The sequence below is a fragment of the Oncorhynchus nerka genome, linkage group LG6, assembly GCF_034236695.1.
Source record: "Oncorhynchus nerka isolate Pitt River linkage group LG6, Oner_Uvic_2.0, whole genome shotgun sequence".
Classification (NCBI taxonomy): Eukaryota; Metazoa; Chordata; class Actinopteri; order Salmoniformes; family Salmonidae; genus Oncorhynchus; species Oncorhynchus nerka.
The window spans coordinates 62,627,019-62,646,281 of NC_088401.1; the positions used below are offsets into that span (position 1 = coordinate 62,627,019).

The 19,263-nt window shown below is 39.3% G+C and overlaps 1 protein-coding gene across 1 annotated transcript in view; it reads left to right on the plus strand.

Annotated features, from left to right (window-relative positions):
* Window positions 1-19,263, plus strand: part of LOC115130818 (relaxin receptor 1) — a 96,928-nt gene that overhangs the window by 73,224 nt on the left and 4,441 nt on the right. Inside the window, exons 5-16 of the mRNA XM_029662279.2 lie at window positions 1,734-1,805; window positions 3,106-3,177; window positions 3,374-3,445; window positions 3,650-3,721; window positions 3,925-3,993; window positions 4,076-4,147; window positions 4,421-4,492; window positions 5,068-5,139; window positions 5,289-5,360; window positions 6,005-6,076; window positions 8,224-8,453; window positions 10,186-10,596. Coding sequence (XP_029518139.2) covers window positions 1,734-1,805; window positions 3,106-3,177; window positions 3,374-3,445; window positions 3,650-3,721; window positions 3,925-3,993; window positions 4,076-4,147; window positions 4,421-4,492; window positions 5,068-5,139; window positions 5,289-5,360; window positions 6,005-6,076; window positions 8,224-8,453; window positions 10,186-10,596 — 1,358 coding nt within the window. The remainder of the gene's footprint in view (window positions 1-1,733; window positions 1,806-3,105; window positions 3,178-3,373; window positions 3,446-3,649; window positions 3,722-3,924; window positions 3,994-4,075; window positions 4,148-4,420; window positions 4,493-5,067; window positions 5,140-5,288; window positions 5,361-6,004; window positions 6,077-8,223; window positions 8,454-10,185; window positions 10,597-19,263) is intronic.

Here is a 19,263-nt window from a genome sequence, read left to right on the forward strand (position 1 = left end):
TTGCATCTGACTGGAAGTGTGCATACTTTCTTCTGTTTCTCCTGTGAATTGGAAGAGAAAAAGGATTTAAACAAAGTGTCTCGCTCAGTTAGCTAATGAGTGTCTTGATGGAAGTTTGTTTGTGGAGGTTGGTTTAAGTCCTAGGGCTGTTCTCTACTGTACTGGAACAGTCTTTTTGACAGAGGAAAAGGAGACTTGAATCTCTTTACTGAAGCCTGCTGAAGCTTACTGAAGGCTACTGGAATATCTCTACTGAAGCCTACTGAAGCCTACTGGAATATCTTTACTGAAGCCGTCTAAAGCCCACTGAAGCCTACTCGAATATCTTTACTGAAGCCGACTAAAGCCTACTGGAATCTCTTTACTGAAGACTAGTAAAGCCCACTGAAGCCTACTCGAATATCTTTACTGAAGCCGACTAAAGCCTACTGGAATCTCTTTACTGAAGACTACTAAAGCCCACTGAAGCCTACTCGAATATCTTTACTGAAGTCTACTGGAATCTCTTTACTGAAGCCTAATAAAGCCTACTGGAATCTCTTTACTGAAGCTGAATGAAGGCCACTGGAATCTCTTTACTGAAGCTGAATGAAGGCCACTGGAATCTCTTTACTGAAGCCTAATAAAGCCTATTGGAATCTCTTTACTGAAGCCTACTAAAGCATACTGAAGCCTACCGAAACCTACTGTAATCTCTTTATTTAAGCCTACTGAAGCATAGTAAAGCCTACTGGAATATCTTTACTGAAACCTACTGAAGCCTATTGGAATCTCTTTACTGAAGCCTACTAAAGCCTACTGGAATCTCTTTGTTGAAGCCCACTAAAGCCTACTGGAATATCTATACTGAAGCCTACTAAAACCTACTGGAATGTGAGACAAACTGAAGGTAAGGATATGATTATTACAAAATGTATTTATAACAAGATGATGTATAATATACATCATCATTTCAATTCATGCATTATGCAAAATAATGACAACAATGACTATACATTATCACATAGAGCTCGCCCTTTCTCAGTCTCACAATAGTATGTCTCCCTATCATATTGGCCCTACATTGTTTAGATAATGGCCCATTTGGGCCCCATGTTTCTCATCCTTCCATATTGGGGACATCCAGTTCCACTTGACTATTCATCAACAAAACAATGTGTTGTTTGTTTGCTTGATGGGTAAACCTCGAAGGCCCAATTTGCATGCAGAATAATTCAATTATGTCAATTGCTTATCATCGCCGGCTATTCCTTCTCCAATTGGCTCAGCTTTCATCAAGGTGCTGTAGACTACTGCAGCATCCTTCACACTGTTCATTTTCAATTAAAATGCTTTCTTCACTAATTCAAAGTGTATCTCCGTAAACTCGGGTAAACGTGGCCATAGTGCTAATCGAGGTGGAATGAGCTTAGATAACGATTCAACTACAAATGTCAACATTATGCATTATCTCTGTCACTCCATAAAGAAAGATGTTCCTCTTCTGTTTGGAATAATGATGTGTTTTATCACCAGTCCCATTTGAAACATAATTGGAAGATTGTTTGCATTTGGGACAAAGTGTGATCACATAGAAACCTTAAACAGACACTGGACCGAGAACATAGTAATAAAAATGGATCAAAGGTTTTGGCCTTTTTTATTTGACACAGTATTGTTTGGTGGCACAATGTTATGTTTATGACATGTTTTATTTTACCTAGTCGACCTTATGAACTATTCACATCTCACAGGTCACTGCAAAGGAACCGACTCCGGATATTGAATGGTGACATATTCTATAAGTACCAGAGTCTTCAGAAATTGTAAGTTGTCATTACATTTATTTTAAAAAATGTATTCAGGCAAGAGAAGTCACTTGGTTGAGTTGTAGACTGCTAGTGAAGCATTCAGTCGTTCAGAAATAATTGTGTTAGCACTTCAAAAACACACACGGATAGACCAACCTGTCAAGTCCACTGTGACAGACATGGACATAATTCTAAGCATTGTTTGTCCCCTTTTGATGCTTTTGATGGCCAAAACAAGCTTACAAAGGATGTTTTATCAAGACTCACCTTTGGATGATGGTTGTGAGGAAAGTGGACTTTCACGATTGTTCACCACATCATTCAGTCTATCTTGTGGTGCCTGAAACATATTGGCATCATGAAAGTAGTGGAGCGATGAGGAGACTGAACACATGCCTCATAGACTGCCAAGAACTATCTATCGAATAAAGTCAGCTTTGTAGTATTGTTTGGGTAATCTATCATTCAAGCGTTGCTTGCAATTTTATTTTTCTTATAAAAAAAATGTTATCCAACCAAATATCATGAAAGTATGTACCAATTGGTATTTTTATTTTGTTGTTCTAATCTACAGCGAGCCATTTTTATTTCATTTTTATGTATAAAATAGCAGGACAGTTGATGCTATGGTTCAACTGTAAGTTCTATTGAAAAGCACTTCAATGGAGGAAATCTTCTGTCAGCTGCTTTCACAACCATGCCAAAATCCTCATCTCGCTTGACAGCTTGCCAAAAAGATTCCTCAGCACTGTAAACATAGCCTGTCTGTTCTATTTAGCAGTATTGCAAGCTAAATTGGAAAGGCTAAATACGACACCTGACAGAAAACACCATTTTGGGTGGGTTGATCAACCTGTGATCTAAACTTCGTCTGAAGTGCAGTTCATGTTAGAAATGTGAGGCTTCTGTACTTGTTGTAACTTGTTATAACATGTTGTAACTTGTTGTAACATGCTGTAACTTGTTGTAACTTGTTGTAGCATGCTGTAACTTGTAACATGCTGTAACTTGTTGTAACTTGTTGTAGCATGCTGTAACTTGTAACTTGTTGTAACATACTGTAACATGTTATAACTTGTGGTAACATGCTGTAACTTGTAACATGCTGTAACTTGTTGTAACTTGTTGTAACATGTTATAACTTGTGGTAACATGCTGTAACTTGTTGTAACATTGTTGTTACCTGTTGTAACTCTTTGTAACGTGTTGTAACATGTTGTAACTTGTTGTAACGTGTTAGCCATTGTGGCAGTTGTTCTCCTCAACACACAAATTCTATGAATGTTTGTAACATACTTCTAACATACTACTTCAGATATCTACAACATAACAGAATCCGAGCTGTGAGCCCTAATGCATTCAGAGGACTGTACAATCTAACAAGACTGTGAGTTCATTATATTCATCCATCCGTGCAATTGACAGTGTTATGCTGAACTTTGTTCTTGATCAAACAACTAAGTCCTTCATAATGAATGTTGTTGATTTAAGTTGAATGAATGTTGTTGAAATAAAGGGTAAATAATTCCTATGAATTGTTTCAGAGAACCGTGCGTATTTAAAATCAGTATTCTCTGCCTCAGATATTTAAGCTACAACAAGATATCCATCCTGATGCCTGGGGTGTTCCAAGATCTACACAAACTGGAGTGGTTGTAGGTTTTCCTTACTGGCACATTCTGTATATCCTGTGTGCCAATATAGACATACTGCTAACATAAATGGAACAAAGACATCACATTTTTAGACAGCCTTCAGCAAAAAAAGCTTGTATCGCTGCAGTTTCCTCTGAACCAATGCTCAGCCAAATACTTCACTTAATAAAAGAGCTGAAAATAAACTTTACCCTCTGGTTGTAGGATCCTTGAAAACAACAGTATCCATCAGATATCCCCCACAACCTTTTCAGGCTTGCGCTCCTTGGTGCTCCTGTGAGTTTAATTTCTACCTCTACCTTCTTGAGTTGGTCTTGTTTTGCTTTTACCCTCTAAGAAGTTATTTCATATGCACTTAATTGAAGTGCCCCAGTATTTTTAAGGGCCTATTTGATATGCTTACGTATATTGGCGGAGTGTTGTTTTCTTTGATCGGCACAAAAATCAGACCACTCTTGTTTTGTTGTATTGGTTCACAGGGTTTTGTTGAACAACGCTCTGACAATGCTGGATGACATCTGCCTGGAAATGCCAAGACTTAACTGGCTGTAAGTTTGGAAGTCAGCAAATCAAAGAGCTTTGTTATCGGCATGATATTAAATATGTTTTTGTGCACTTGTGTGTCTCCAGGGACATGGAGGGGAATCAAATCGAAAGTGTCGGAAACGTAACATTCTGGTCATGCAACATGATGACTGTGCTGTAAGTGTGACTTAATACATTTCAATCTTCAGAATAGATTCTGTTTTTCCCCCATCTGTGTCCTTGGCTCTCTCAGTAGGCGATAACCCATTACAATCCCAAATATCAACAGCAATTTGTTTCCACAAGGGGTTCTAAATATTAGACCCAAAAGCAACACTCTTGTTTAATTGCTTTTAGAACCAACAGAGAAGATGAGGGGAATAAAGTAAGAAAATTGCTTTCTCTGTTTTATAATTCTTGTTTTGACCGTCTTTCTTCAACTCTTTCTAGCGTCCTACAGAGTAACAGAATCAGTCACATACATGAACAGGCTTTTTCATTTCTGCAAAAACTTGGGGAATTGTAAGTTATTATGTTTTGTTTGCCTCAGACATGAAATTGCATGACATCTTCCTTTATCATCCCCAGACACGCAGTGGTACTGCACATCTTCATCTATTCCACTGACTTTTTGAAGAATTTAGATACTGCCATATTATTAGTAAAGACTGTACTATAAATATACAGTGCAGTACAGGGCTGAAATTTATTGCAACCCAAAATGTGCCCGAATAGGAAAACAACATGTTCCCAAGCCAAGAAGATGTTCATTATGATTTATATTTTATGCGTTTTGGTTAATCCTAGTATTTATCATAACATGCTTTTCCACTGGTATCCGGATTTGCAGAACAGTGGGGAGTCTTGGAGTGTCTCCAATATACGCATACACATAACCATGTTAGTCATGGTGAACACAAATATGTGGTGCATCTAGCTTAACACAATGCTTATCAAGTAGACTAATGGATTCCAGGGATTTATCATTAACATGAATGGGAACACAGCATGCATGTGTGATTAGGTGGTCATGTAAGCCATGTAAACCTTATGTACGTTTCATATGTTGTTTCCAATAAATAGCTTTGTCTCCACAGAGATCTGTCCAGCAACAGACTCGTGGCAATCCCTCCCAATCTCTTTGTTCATCTGGGAGATTTACTACAGCTGTGAGTCAGATCCACACTCGAATCTATGCACAAACGTTATTTTAATATTTTAAACGTTTTTCTTGCACTAACGTTGAAAGACATACACATACAGCTATGGTGCTATAGTTATTGTTGGATATTATGTCTAATGATTGATGCTCTTACAGAAACATCTCGTATAACCCTATCGCGGATCTGCAAATTGACCACTTTGATAACTTGCATAAATTGAAATCATTGTAAGTAGCCTGTATGTTTTTCACTGCTCACTTTGTGAATGAATGTCACACTTGAGAGGGGATCCATTAGTAGTAATATCAGGTGTAGAAAAATATATATAGTTCTTGTAAATATACAAGAGGCCATTTAAATGAAATCTACATAATATTACTTTTTTAAATAACATTTTTCCAACCACAAGAACATGTGTGTACAGTTAGCACATCCTCCCTCTACATCCCTTTCTGTGGCTCTTTCAGACTAACTAAAAATCCATCCATCTATTTAACTAATTTCAATTACATACACTATATAATCATATCCCCTGATGATGCACTTTTTCAATTTGCACCCTATCATACAAGAGAATTATGTGGCACTTAACATGTAATTTGTGTATTATGTGTTCAATGTATTATCGAATTGGAACAGAGTGCACTTACTGGCCCACACATCAGGAATTCCCTCATTCAAACGTATCAAGAAAGAAAACAAATAGCATTGTAGGTAATATATCAAAGCTTATCATCAAAAGCACTTTGTGGAAGACCAACAATTTTGTGGAAGAGCGTTGCAAAGAGGGCCTCTGAAATTCAAATATTTGGTTTAGTTTGTTTTTCTATGTAAGCTCCTGAGGGGAACAACTTTTGTTTGTGTTTTTTAGGAGCATAGAGGGAATTGAGATAGGGAACATACAGCGAAGGATGTTTGAACCACTCAAACACTTGACCCATATGTGAGTAATTCGTTCATTTTGTTTCATCATAAAGATTTGGGATGTGTATTTGAAGATCAATCCCAAATTAAACTTTGGACACTTTTTTATGACAGATTTGTGATGAATGTTGTGGTAAGTTGTTTAAAAAGCATTATTTCTGGAATAAAATACAAAATGCATACAAAACAAATCAAACGTTTGGACACCTACTCATTCAAGGGTTTTTCTTCATTTGACTATTTTCTACATTGTAGAATAACAGTGAAGACATCAAAACTATGAAATAATATGGAAGCATGTAGTAACCAAAAAAGTGTTAAACAAATCTAAAACTATTTTAGATTTTAGATTCTTCAAAGTAGCCACCCTTAGTCTTGATGACAGCTTTGCACACTCTTAGCATTCTCTCTACCAGCTTCATGAGGTAGGCACCTGGAATGCATTTCAATTAACAGATGTGCTTTGTCAAAAGTTAATTTAAAGGAATTTGAGCCAATCAGTTGTGTTGTGACAAGGTAGGGGTGGTATACAGAAGATAGCTCTATTTGGTAAAAGTCCATATTATGGCAAGAACAGCTCAAATAAGCAAAGAGAAACGACAGTCCATCCATTACTTTAAGACATGAAGGTCAGTCAATCTGGAAAATGTCAAGAACTTTAAATGTTTCTTCACATGCAGTCGCAAAAACCATCAAGCGCTATGATAAAACTGGCTCTCGTGAGGACCGCCACGGGAAAGGAAGACCCAGAGTTACCTCTGCTGCTTTGTATCACATACTTTTTTGGCCAGCTTCTGTGCAACCTTTGGATGGGCACTATCCCCTATCCTGATAGGGGCCCTGAAACCATCCCTAATCGCTACACTCTACACATGTGTAGATCACAAAGGACATGCTACAGATGTAGGATCTTAATTTGATCACTCTGTCAAATGAGAACTTACCTGCAATGCAGGAAATGTAAAACGTGTAGTGCATTTCGGGTTTTAAAAGGCTTCTGAAGTTTATGATTTCCACTTTGACATTTCAGTCTTGATTTTCCGTTATGGAAAATGTATCAACCCCTTCAAAAATGTCCAATAATCCACATAATAATTCACATTTCCTGTTGCTGCAGAATAATTTTTCTGCTGTAGCAAACTGTCTCAAATTAAGATTCTACATGTGTGGTTGTCAGTAATGTGGCAGAAATGCCACCTAGCATATTAAAGCTCAAAGTAGAGATAACTCCCATGTTGCTTATACCTGTCAATTGATTAAAGATCATGAACTGGCCTCCCGGGTGGCGCAGTGGTTAAGGGCGCTGTACTGCAGCGCCAGCTGTGCCACCCAGTCCCTGGGTTCGCGCCCAGGCACTGTCATAACCGGCCGCGACCGGCACAATTGGCCTAGCGTCGTCCGGGTTAGGGAGGGCTTGGTCGGTAGGGATGTCCTTGTCTCATCGCGCACCAGCGACTCCTGTGGCGGGCCGGGCGCAGTGAGCGCTAACCAAGGTTGCCAGGTGCACGGTGTACCCTCCGACACATTGGTGCGGCTGGCTTCCGGGTTGGATGCGCGCTGTGTTAAGAAGCAGTACGGCTGGTTGGGTTGTGTATCGGAGGACGCATGACTTTCAACCTCCGTCTCTCCCGAGCCCGTACGGGAGTTGTAGCGATGAGACAAGATAGTAGCTACTACAACAATTGGATACCACGAAATTGGGGAGAAAAAGGGGTAAAAAAATTATAATAATAATACATTAAAAAAAGATAATGAACTGCCTAGAGGCTAGGGGTTGAGGCTAAAGACTGGGGGCTAGAGAGTTGCCTAGAGGCTAGGGGTTGAGGCTAAAGACTGGGGGCTAGAGAGTTGCCTAGAGGCTAGGGGTTGAGGCTAAAGACTGGGGGCTAGAGAGTTGCCTAGAGGCTAGGGGTTGAGGCTAAAGACTGGGGGCTAGAGAGTTGCCTAGAGGCTAGGGGTTGAGGCTAAAGACTGGGGGCTAGAGAGTTGCCTAGAGGCTAGGGGTTGAGGCTAAAGACTGGGGGCTAGAGAGTTGCCTAGAGGCTATAGGCTAGGGTAAGAGACTAGGGGCTAGAGGCTAGGGGGTAGAGCTCAGGGACTAGGGATTGTTTTTGGACAGTCTCCCTCTTTCATCCTGTTCATTGATTTCTCTCCTGTTGTGTTTAGTTACTTTAAGAAGTTCCAGTACTGTGGGTATGCCCCTCATGTGCGCAGCTGCAAGCCCAACACGGACGGTATCTCCTCCTTCGAGGACCTCTTGGCCAACATCGTCCTGAGGGTCTTCGTCTGGGTGGTGTCGGCCACCACGTGCTTCGGCAACATCTTTGTCATCTGCATGCGCTCCTACATCCGATCGGAGAACAAGCTCCATGCCATGTGTATAATCTCCTTGTGTTGTAAGAAACAGCTTTCAGATCTTTCAACTCAGGCCTCCATTCAATTGATTTCAGATAAAGGAAAACCTTACTGCAGCTTCATTCAGAATGTTTACTCTGTATCGTAAGGGAAGGTGAGATTTCAGCTTCATTCAGAATGTTTTCTCTGTATCATAAGGGAAGGTGAGGTTTCAGCTTCATTCAGAATGTTTACTTTGTATCGCAAAGGAAGGTTTGAGCTTCATTCAGAATGTTTACTCTGTATCATAAGGGAAGGTGAGGTTTCAATTTCATTTAGAATGTTTACTCTGTATCCTAAGGGAAGGTGAGGTTTCGCTCCAATATCCAATGACAATGTCCAAGAGAGGGACAACTTCCGGGGTGTGTCGATTAAAATGTGAACATCACAGATACAGAGTGAGCATTCTTAGTGAACCCTCAGTGCAGGTTTCCTTGATCCGCAAACGATTAAATTGGGGTCTTTAGCTTTAATATGCAGGTTTATTTATTTATTGAACAGTCGACAATCTCAGTGACCACCACTGAACCATTAGTACATAGTATGTTAATGTTGTACTACCCTAGGAGTCAGAGGGAGTCAACATTACATAGCTACATGTCATGTCTTTATGCCTTTGCTACAAGTCAGGCCCACATTTTTGCTCAATTAAACTAGATTTGTCACAGATACCGTGATGCAGGGAATGAGAGACATATTCATGTCTTAGTCCCTTGGAAGTCAGTGGGATAGCTAGATTACCTGACTTGCCCCTGTCTCTGTGCCCTGCACTGTAAGACACACTTTCTGTTCAATTTAACTAGATAGACAGTATATGTTTAGTACTTATCCCTGTGAAGATCAGAATGGGTTTGGAAATCCGCCATGCTTCACACTGTAATGTGTCAGATGAAAAATGCTTTTTGACATGCACATTTGCTACCTTTTCATATCAAAGGATGTGCAATTACATGGTCTAGCGCTATGTTATACAATGAGTCACTAAATGTTGTAATAGACAGAGCCTAGTGTCATTTACTGAGGGGAAGTGTGAGCGGTAAATATGTTGTCTGTTTTGGCATCACCGTGGCCAAAGTCAAACACCAGCCAGATAAATTCATCTTGGACCAAAATTATGTATTTAATTTACGTCTGAAATTTCAGTTCGATTAAAATTTTAGTTTGATTTTGTTGCACAAATATTTCATCTCTATGTTAATGAATGGCTTACTGAAAAAAGGGACATCTCAGTCGAGTCAAATAGACTTCAAAGTTTGTGTACGATAAAGTTAATATATTACCAGAAAAGTTTGTCATTGCTGATTATAACATATCAGTTTGTACATGACACTGCTATTAATCCTGAACAGATTCACTCTGAAATCAATTTGTCCATCAAATTCATACCTCAGAAGTGTCTTGAAGTTGAGCTGTGCCTATATTCCAATTGTAGATGCTCTGAAGGCATACTACCGTGACTAAAAGCTTGGCCCATTAAATTACGGAAGTTTGCATTGATGTAACTCTACAGAAACTATTTTCTGCACTTTATGACTCCCAAATGACAGTAGAATTGATTGACTATGGAGTGAGATGTCCCTTTAATCAAGGAGATAGATTGAATGGTAGTGCACAGGTAACCGAACTACGACGATAGAGATCTGTTTCACTGTAAAAAGTCCAGCAGTATCAATCCATACACTGAGTTCAATTGGATCATAGTAATTACTGTTGCAACCCACTTCCACCACCCAGGTGCCGATGGCCTGATGGGTGTCTACCTCTTCATGATCGGCGCCTATGACCTCAAGTTCCGTGGCGAGTACAACCGCCACGCCCAGGCCTGGATGGACAGCGTCCAGTGTCAGGTGATTGGCTCCCTCGCCATGCTCTCTACTGAGGTCTCCGTCCTGCTGCTCACCTACCTCACCCTGGAGAAGTACATTTGTATCGTCTACCCCTTCCGGTATCTAACCCCGGGCCGCCGGCGCACCGTCTCCATTCTCCTCAGCATCTGGTTTATTGGCTTCGTCATCGCCTTCCTCCCCCTGGTCTTCAAAGGATTGTTCCGGAACTTCTATGGTACCAACGGCGTGTGTTTTCCGTTACACTCGGAGCAGCCCGAGACGACAGGGGCGCAGGTGTACTCCATCGTCATTTTCCTGGGTGGGTGTCTTATCTAACTTAATGTCACTGTCAAGGTCAAAATGTAAATGTCATTCTGAAATGAGTATTGTCTATTTCCAATTTCAGTTTGAAATTAGAATTGTTCCAATGTCACTCTGACATGAGCATTGTTCCAATGTCACTGACAGGAAGAAGGCCTATTTCTATATATTTCCAAGTGCTGCTTATTAATTGTAGCTTCCATTTTAAAATCATGAGGCTCACTTATTAGCCCAGAGCTTAAAGAGGCATGCTAGTAGCCAGAGGGTTGCTGCCTGGTTCAAATCCCAAGTCTGGTAAATGAACTGGCAACAAGAAGATTGCTGTTGTAAGAATCCCAACTACCATGTTTACATCCATTGTTCCCTTGAGCGAATTGCTCTAGGGTTGCTACACTGTGGGTGGTACTGTTGCGCTTTCAGCCTCTCAATGAGGGGTACATACTCTCATGGGGTTGAGAACAGAAGACATATTTCCATAATCACTGAAGGTTTCTATATATGTGCTTTTCTACAATGTATCTCGTTATCTGTTACAAAGGCAGTACCACATTGGGCCCCTAAAACAAATTGATTTTGGCTCATGAAAGTTGTCACACAGGCCTTTGTCCCATGTGTGTCGAACTGTAATAATTGTTTTATTTATTTATTTTTTAAATGTAGGGGGTAGATCAGCTTTAATATGTCAGATAGATTGTAGCATCCACCAATGTAATTGTCTGCATCACTTCCAATCCCCCATATATATTTTTTGCAAATATAAACATTCCTGAAACGGCTCTCGTCGAAAGGAGTGGACCAAAGCGCAGCGTGGAAATTATTAATTATTTTTCTTTTTTTTTTAAACCTCAAACAAAATAACAAAAGTGAAAACGAAAGCTTACAGTTCTGTCAGGCACAGACACAAAACAGAAAACAAGATCCCACAAAACCCAAAAGGAAAATGACAACTTATATATGATCCCCAATCAGAGACAACAATAGACAGCTGCCTCTGATTAGGAACCACACTCAGCCAAAAACAAAGAAATAGAAAACATAGACTTTCCCACCCGAGTCACACCCTGACCCAACCAAGCATAGAGAATAATAAGATCTCTAAGGTCAGGGGGTGACAATTCTGAGTCAAAAGTTTGGACACACCTACTCATTCAAGGCTTTTTCTTTATTTTTACTATTTTGAATTACTATCAGGGCAAAGGGTGGATACTTTGAAGAATATCAGATATAAAAAGTATTTTGATTTGTTTAACACTTTTTTGGTTACTACGTGATTCCATATGTGTTATTTCAACATTTTGATGTCTTTGATAATATTCTACAATATAGAAAATAGTAAAAATATAGAATCATTCTTGAATGAGTAGGTGTGTCCAAACTTTTGACTTTTTTTTTTTTGACTGGTACTGGACACAAATATTAATTTCCACAAAGTTTGCTGTTTCAGTGTCTTTAGATATTTTTGTCAGATGTAACTATGTAATACTGAAGTATAATTAAAAGTATTTCATAAGTGTCAAAGGCTTTTTATAGACAATTACATGAAGTTGATGCAAAGAGTCAATATTTGCAGGGTTGACCTTTCTTTTTCAAGACCTCCGCAATCCGCCCCATTCTTGCATAATCAATGCATAGAGTTTGTTAGAATTTGTGGGTTTTTGTTTGTCCGCCCGCCTCTTGAGGATTGACCACAAGTTCTCAATGGGATTAAGGTCTGGGGAGTTTCCTGGCCATGGACACAAAATATCGATGTTTTGTTCCCCGAGCCACTTAGTTATCATGTTTGCCTTATGGCAAGGTGCTCCATCATGCTGGAAAAGGCATTGTTCATCACCAAACTGTTCCTGGATGATTGGGAGAAGTTGCTCTCGGAGGATGTGTTGGTACCATTCTTTATTCATAGCTGTGTTCTTAGGCACAATTGTGAGTGAGCCCACTCCCTTGGCTGAGAAGCAACCCCACACATGAATGGTCTCAGGATGCTTTACTGTTGGCATGACACAGGACTGATGGTAGCGCTCACCTTGTCTTCTCCGGACAAGCTTTTTTCCGGATGCCCCAAACAGGGGATTCATCAGAGAAAATGACTTTACCCCAGTCATCAGCAGTCCAATCCCTGTACCTTTTGCAGAATATCAGTCTGTCCCTGATGTTTTTCCAGGAGATAAGTGGCTTCTTTGCTGCCCTTCTTGACACCAGGCCATCCTCCAAAAGTCTTCTCCTCACTGTGCGTGCAGATGCACTCACAACTGCCTGCTGCCATTCCTGAGCAAGCTCTGTACTGGTGGTGCCCCGATCCTGAATCAACTTTAGGAGACGGTCCTGTCGCTTGCTGGACTTTCTTGAGCGCCGTGAAGCCGTCTTCACAACAATTGAACCACTCTCCTTGAAGTTCTTGATCATCCGATAAATGGTTGATTCAGGTGCAATCTTACTGGCAGCAATATCCTTGCCTGTGAAGCCTTTTCGTGCAAAGCAATGATGACAACACGTGTTTCCTTGCAGGTAACCATGTTTGATAGAAGAACAATGATTCCAAGCACCACCCTCCTTTTGAAGCTTCCAGTCGGTTATTCGAACTCAATCAGCATGACAGAGTGATCTCCAGCCTTGTCCTCGTCAACACTCACACCTGTGTGAAAGAGAGAATCACTGACATGATGTCAGCTGGTACTTTTCTGGCAGGGCTGGGGGGGATTCAGTTAATTTGTATGGCAAAGAGGGACTTTGCAATTAATTGCAATTCATCTGATCACTCTTCATAACATTCTGGAGTATATTCAAATGGCCATCATACAAACTGAGGCAGCAGACTTTGTGAAAATTATTATTTGTGTCATTCTCAAAACTTTTGGCCACGACTGTACATACATACACATATATACACATACATACATACATACATACATACATATGTACGTACATACATACATACATACATACATATGTACGTACATACATACATACATACATACATACATACATACATACATACATACATACATACATACATACATACATACATGCATACATACGGGTTTTTCAACCATTTCCACACATTTCATGATAACAAACTATGGTTTTGGCAACTCGGTTAGGACATCTACTTTGCGCATGACACAAATACATTTTCCAACAACTGTTTACAGAAAGATTATTTAACTTATAACTCACTGTATCACAATTCCAGTGGATCAGAAGTTTACATACACTAAGTTGACTGTGCCTTTAAACAGCTTTGAAAATTCCAGAAAATGATGTCATGACTTTAGAAGCTTCTGATAGGCTAAATGACATAATTTGAGTCAATTGGAGGTGTACCTGTCGATGCATTTCAAGGCCAACCTTCAAACTCAGTGCCTCTTTGCTTGACATAAAAAGAAAAAGGAATCAGCCAAGACCTCAGAAAACAAATTGTAGACCTCCACAAGTCTGGTTCATCCTTGGGAGCTATTTCCAAATGCCTGAAGGTACCATGTTCATCTGTACAAACAATAGTATGCAAATATAAACACCATGGGACCACGCAGCCATCATACCACTCAGGAAGGAGACGTGTTCTGTCTCCTAGAGATGAACGTACTTTGGTGCGAAAAGTGCAAATCAAAAATCAATCCCAGAACAACAGCAAAGGACCTTGTGAAGATGCTGGAGGAAACGGGTACAAAAGTATCTATATCCACAGTAAAACGAGTCCTATATCGACATAATCTAAAATGCTCTCAGCAAGGAAGAAGCCACTGCCCCCAAACCGTCATAAAAAAAGCTAGACTACGGTTTACAACTGCATATGGGGACAAAGATCGCACTTTTTGGAAAGTACTCTCTTGTCTGATGAGACAAAAATAGAACTGTTTGGCCGTAATGACCGTCGTTATGTTTGGAGGAAAAAGGGGGAGGCTTGCAAGCCGAAGAACACCATCCCAACCGTGAAGCACGGGGGTGGCAGCATCGTGTTGTGGGGGTGCTTTGCCGCAGGAGGGACTGGTGCACTACACAAAATAGATGGCATCATGAGGCAGGAAAATTATGTGGATATATTGAAGCAACATCTCAAGACATCAGTCAGGAAGTTAAAGCTTGGTCACAAATAGGTCTTCCAAATGGACAATGACCCCAAGCATACTTCCAAAGTTGTGGCAAAATAGCTTAAGGACAACAAAGTCAAGCTATTGGAGTGGGCATCACAAAACCCTGACCTCAATCCTATAGAAAATGTGTGGGCAGAACTGAAAAAGTGTGTGCGAGCAAGGAGGCCTACAAACCTGACTCAGTTACACCAGCTCTGCCAGGAGGAATGGGCCAAAATGCACCTAACTTATTGTGGGAAGCTTGTGGAAGGCTACCCAAAATGTTTGTCCCAAGTTAAACAATTTAAAGGCAATGCTACCAAATACTAATTGAGTGTATGTAAACTTCTGACCTACTGGGAATGTGATGGAAAAGAAAAAAGCTGAAATAAATCATTCTCTCTACTATTATTCTGACATTTCACATTCTTAAAATAAAGTGGTGATCCTAACTGACCTAAAACAGTTTTTTTACAAGGATTAAATGTCAGGAATTGTGAAAAACTGAGTTTAAATTGGCTAAGGCATATGTAAACTTCCAACTTCAACTGTATATATACACATAATTTTTTTTAAATATATTTTTCTTTATTACTTTCTAACCCTACCACCCCTCCCGAAAATGTAGTAAACTAGTGAACAAATACGCTTAGGCTTCTTCTTCCAACTGATATACTATATACATTTTATGGGCACAGTCTATTTTACAGTTGTTCTATTTTGTTTATTTTTACTCCTGTCTTTCCTCTAACCTCAACCTCTCCCATCTATTTATTTCACAACATTTCTGAACCTATATCCGTTTTACGGACACAGTATGTTTTACATTAGTTATCTTGTTGTTATTAGTTGTTATTTTTCCCATCCTTCATTCAACCCCTCCCATTTATCTCTTGTGCTGTGATGTTTCACAAAAGTACTGAACCTTTCTATTCTCATAATTTCTACAGATTGTAAATTAAAAATAAACATTTTTCCTGAAAGTATTTATTATATTATTGATCGATTGACTATGACTTCTCAGATCATCCAGTAGTGCCCTCTGCAGAGTTACCTCCAGGTAAATGTTGCAATTCTTCAGCCATTCCTGGACCTGTGACCAAAAACAAGCTACATATGGACAGTACCAAAACAAATGATCTAATGATTCTGTCTCTTTGCAGCAAAATCTGCAGAGCTGGGAAGGTTGTATCGCCCGTATATATATAACATTTTATTGGTTGCAAGATTTTTGTGTAATAATTAAAGTTTTGAATCTGGCGTCGTTTTGCGTATCAGTTCATAAACCATGTGCCATGGCAACCGTACCTCAAATCTCTTCCCAACTATTTTGCAATCTATATGGCACAGCTGTCCATTTTTGGTGATTAAATGAAACTGGTATACTTTTTTATTTATCATAATTTTCTTTAACCAATTATTATCTTTAATGCAGGGCTGACAGACCAGTTCCCTATTTTTCCCCTTCCACTTTCCTCTTCCATTTTTTGCTGTAATTAGTTGGTTGTAATTTTGGGTAGAGCAGACATTTCATTATATTTTTGTTAGCTGCATGTGTGACATAACTCCATGCATTTACAAAGATTATACATTTTTATTGAATCCCAAAATTATGTTTATATAACTATTAGTATATTTGAGTTTAACCACAATATTTGTTGTATTATTAATTTGCATGAGAACCAGTTCGGATTTAAGTTAAACTTTTGTATGACTGAAGCCTTTAGTGAGACGTCTAATGCTTTAATATTTAATCATTTCTGACCCCAAGAATTCATATTCATTACATAAATAGGGCCGTTTAGTTTTGTCTGGCTTGCAGTTCCTAATAAAATGGAATATTGTTTGTCTCGTATAATTTAAATAACTGTTCGCTATGTATAGGCAAGACCATAAGCAAATAGGTAAACTGGGATATGACTAAATAGTTAATCGGGGTAATTTTTCCACAAATAGACAGGTATTTTCCTTTCCATGGTAGCAAGATCTTGTCTATTTTTGCTAACTTTCTATAAACATTTATCGGAGTGAGATCATTTACTTCTTTCGGCATATGTATACCGAGTATGTCCACATCAACATCAGACCATTTTATTGGTAAACTACTGTCACGACTTCCTCCGAGGTCGGTCCCTCTCCTTGTTCGGGCGACGTTCGGCGGGCGACGTCACCGGTCTTCTAGCCATCGCTGATCCATCTTTCATTTTCCATTGGTTTTGTCTTTATTTTCTACACACCTGGTTTTCATTATCCAATTACATGTTCAGGTATTTAACCCTCTGTTTCCCCCATGTTTGTTGTGCGTGATTATTTTTATGTTCAGTTCGGTTTATGATGGCTGGTTTTTCGACGGGTGCTGTGTTCACCCGTGCGTAATATTTACCGTTGGTTATTGGTCAAGTGTATTGGTTTTCCTTGTGCCGTTATTTTTTGAGTAAAGTACGTTGCTCACTCATTCGGCTCTCCTGCACCTGACTTCATGCAACCAGCTACACTCGCTTTTTGACAACTACACGGTAATGTAAAAGTTGCATTTTTTAGTGATCCAAAATCATAATTTGGTTGTAACCTCCAGGGAGGTTAGAAAAAGTATTTAGATTCTCTGAGGCTGGAGGGATCCAAATTGTGTATTTAAAATAACATGAATCATCAGTGTACAATGACACCTATGTTTAATTAATATTTTTTTATATAAAAAAAGCACCTATTTTTCTCTCCGATTTTGTCGTATCCAATTGGTACTTAGTCTTGTCTCATTGCTGTAGCTCCCGTACGGACTCGGGAGAGTCGACGGTTGAGAGCCGTGCGTCCTCCGAAACACGACCCAACCAAGCCGCACTGTTTCTTGACACAATACCTGCTTAAGCCGGAAGCTAGCCACACCAATGTGTCGGAGGAAACACCTGGCGACTGTCAGCATGCATGAACCCGGCCCGCCACAGGAGTCGCTAGAGCTCGATAGGACAAGGACATCCCTGCTGGCCAAACCCTCCCCTAACCCGGACGACACGGTGCCAATTGTGCGCCGGCCCCATGGGTCTCCCAGTCATGGCCGGCTGCAACAGAGCCTGGACTCAAACCAGGATCTCTTGTGGCACAGCTAGTTAGATCACTGTGCCACTTGGGAGCTCTCTACACCTTTGTTTTTAAGCTCTGGATTTCTAACCCCTTGATATTATTGTTGGATCTTGATTTTAATAGCTAACATTTTGATGGCCATAATAAATAGATATGCCGTTAGTGGACAACCTTGTTTTACTCCTCTTGACAGTTTAAAACTTTCTGAGAAGTAGCCAATATTTACTATTTTATACCTAGGGTTACTCTACATGACTTTCACCCATTTTAAAAGAAATTCTCAATTGTTTTTATTTAACCTTTATTAAATCAAATAAATAAAAGTTCCAGGCATTTATATATAAACTCCAGTCGTACTTTTCAGCCTTTTCAAAGTCAGCTATGAATAGCAGGCCTGGTTTCCCAGATTGTTCATACTATTCTATTGTGTCCAGTACTTGACTTATATTATCTCCAATGTATCGTCCATGTAAAAAACCTGTCTGATTAGAATGAATAATATCTGACAATACCTTAATTCTTGTGCTATATATTTTTTGCATCACAAAAGTGTAAGGGGCCTCCAATATTTTTAAATGGACAGCATGATTATATTCACTTGTATCCTGTTCCGTAATAATGAAATCAGACCTTCTTGTTGAGTGTCCGATAATCTACCATTCACATAGGAGTGGTTAAAACATGCTAATAACAGTCCTCTGAGTATAAAAAAACGTTTGGTATACCTTCACTGGTATGCCATCCAGCCCTGGAGTTTTCTGTTAATTTTAAAAATCCATACAATTTGCTTCGGTTAGAGGAGATGGAGGAGACTGAAATGAAAACATATGCTAAAGGACTTTGTTTCCTCTTTCAAAATATAATTTGGTGACTCCATCATTTGTAACAAGTTTCTGAAAATTATTTTTGTTAGCATTTCTATGTTGAAAATCTTTTTAAAAGTTTGTGCCTTTTTCCCCATATTCCATCCAGTGTGCTTGATTTTTATAATACATTACACTTCACCTTGAACAAGTTCCTCCATTTATTTGAGTTTTTCCTCTGACTTATTGTGAGCCTTTATGGTAGTTTGTATTGCTATTGACTGTATCTGTTCTGTTAGACCTTCTACATCATTTGTTAAAATTGACTCCTTTTTTACCTAAATTGCTTTTGCTTTTAGAGCTGAGTACTGAATTGCGTGGCCTCTAAAGGCACATTTAAGTGTCCCAAACAATAATGGGATCTTCTGTACCTGTGTTATGTCAGAAATTCAGTTAACATTCCTCTGTCATAGTTAAATACAAGTTATCATCCAATAGGCTTTGATTAAATTTCCAATATCCTCGCCCATGTGAAATTCAGTAAGATTAATGTACAGTGGGGCAAAAAAGTATTTAGTCAGCCACCAATTGTGCAAGTTCTCCCACTTAAAAAGATGAGAGAGAAAAAAAATCCAGAAAATCACATTGTAGGATTTTTAATGAATTTATTTGCAAATTATGGTGGAAAATAAGTATTTGATCACCTACAAACAAGCA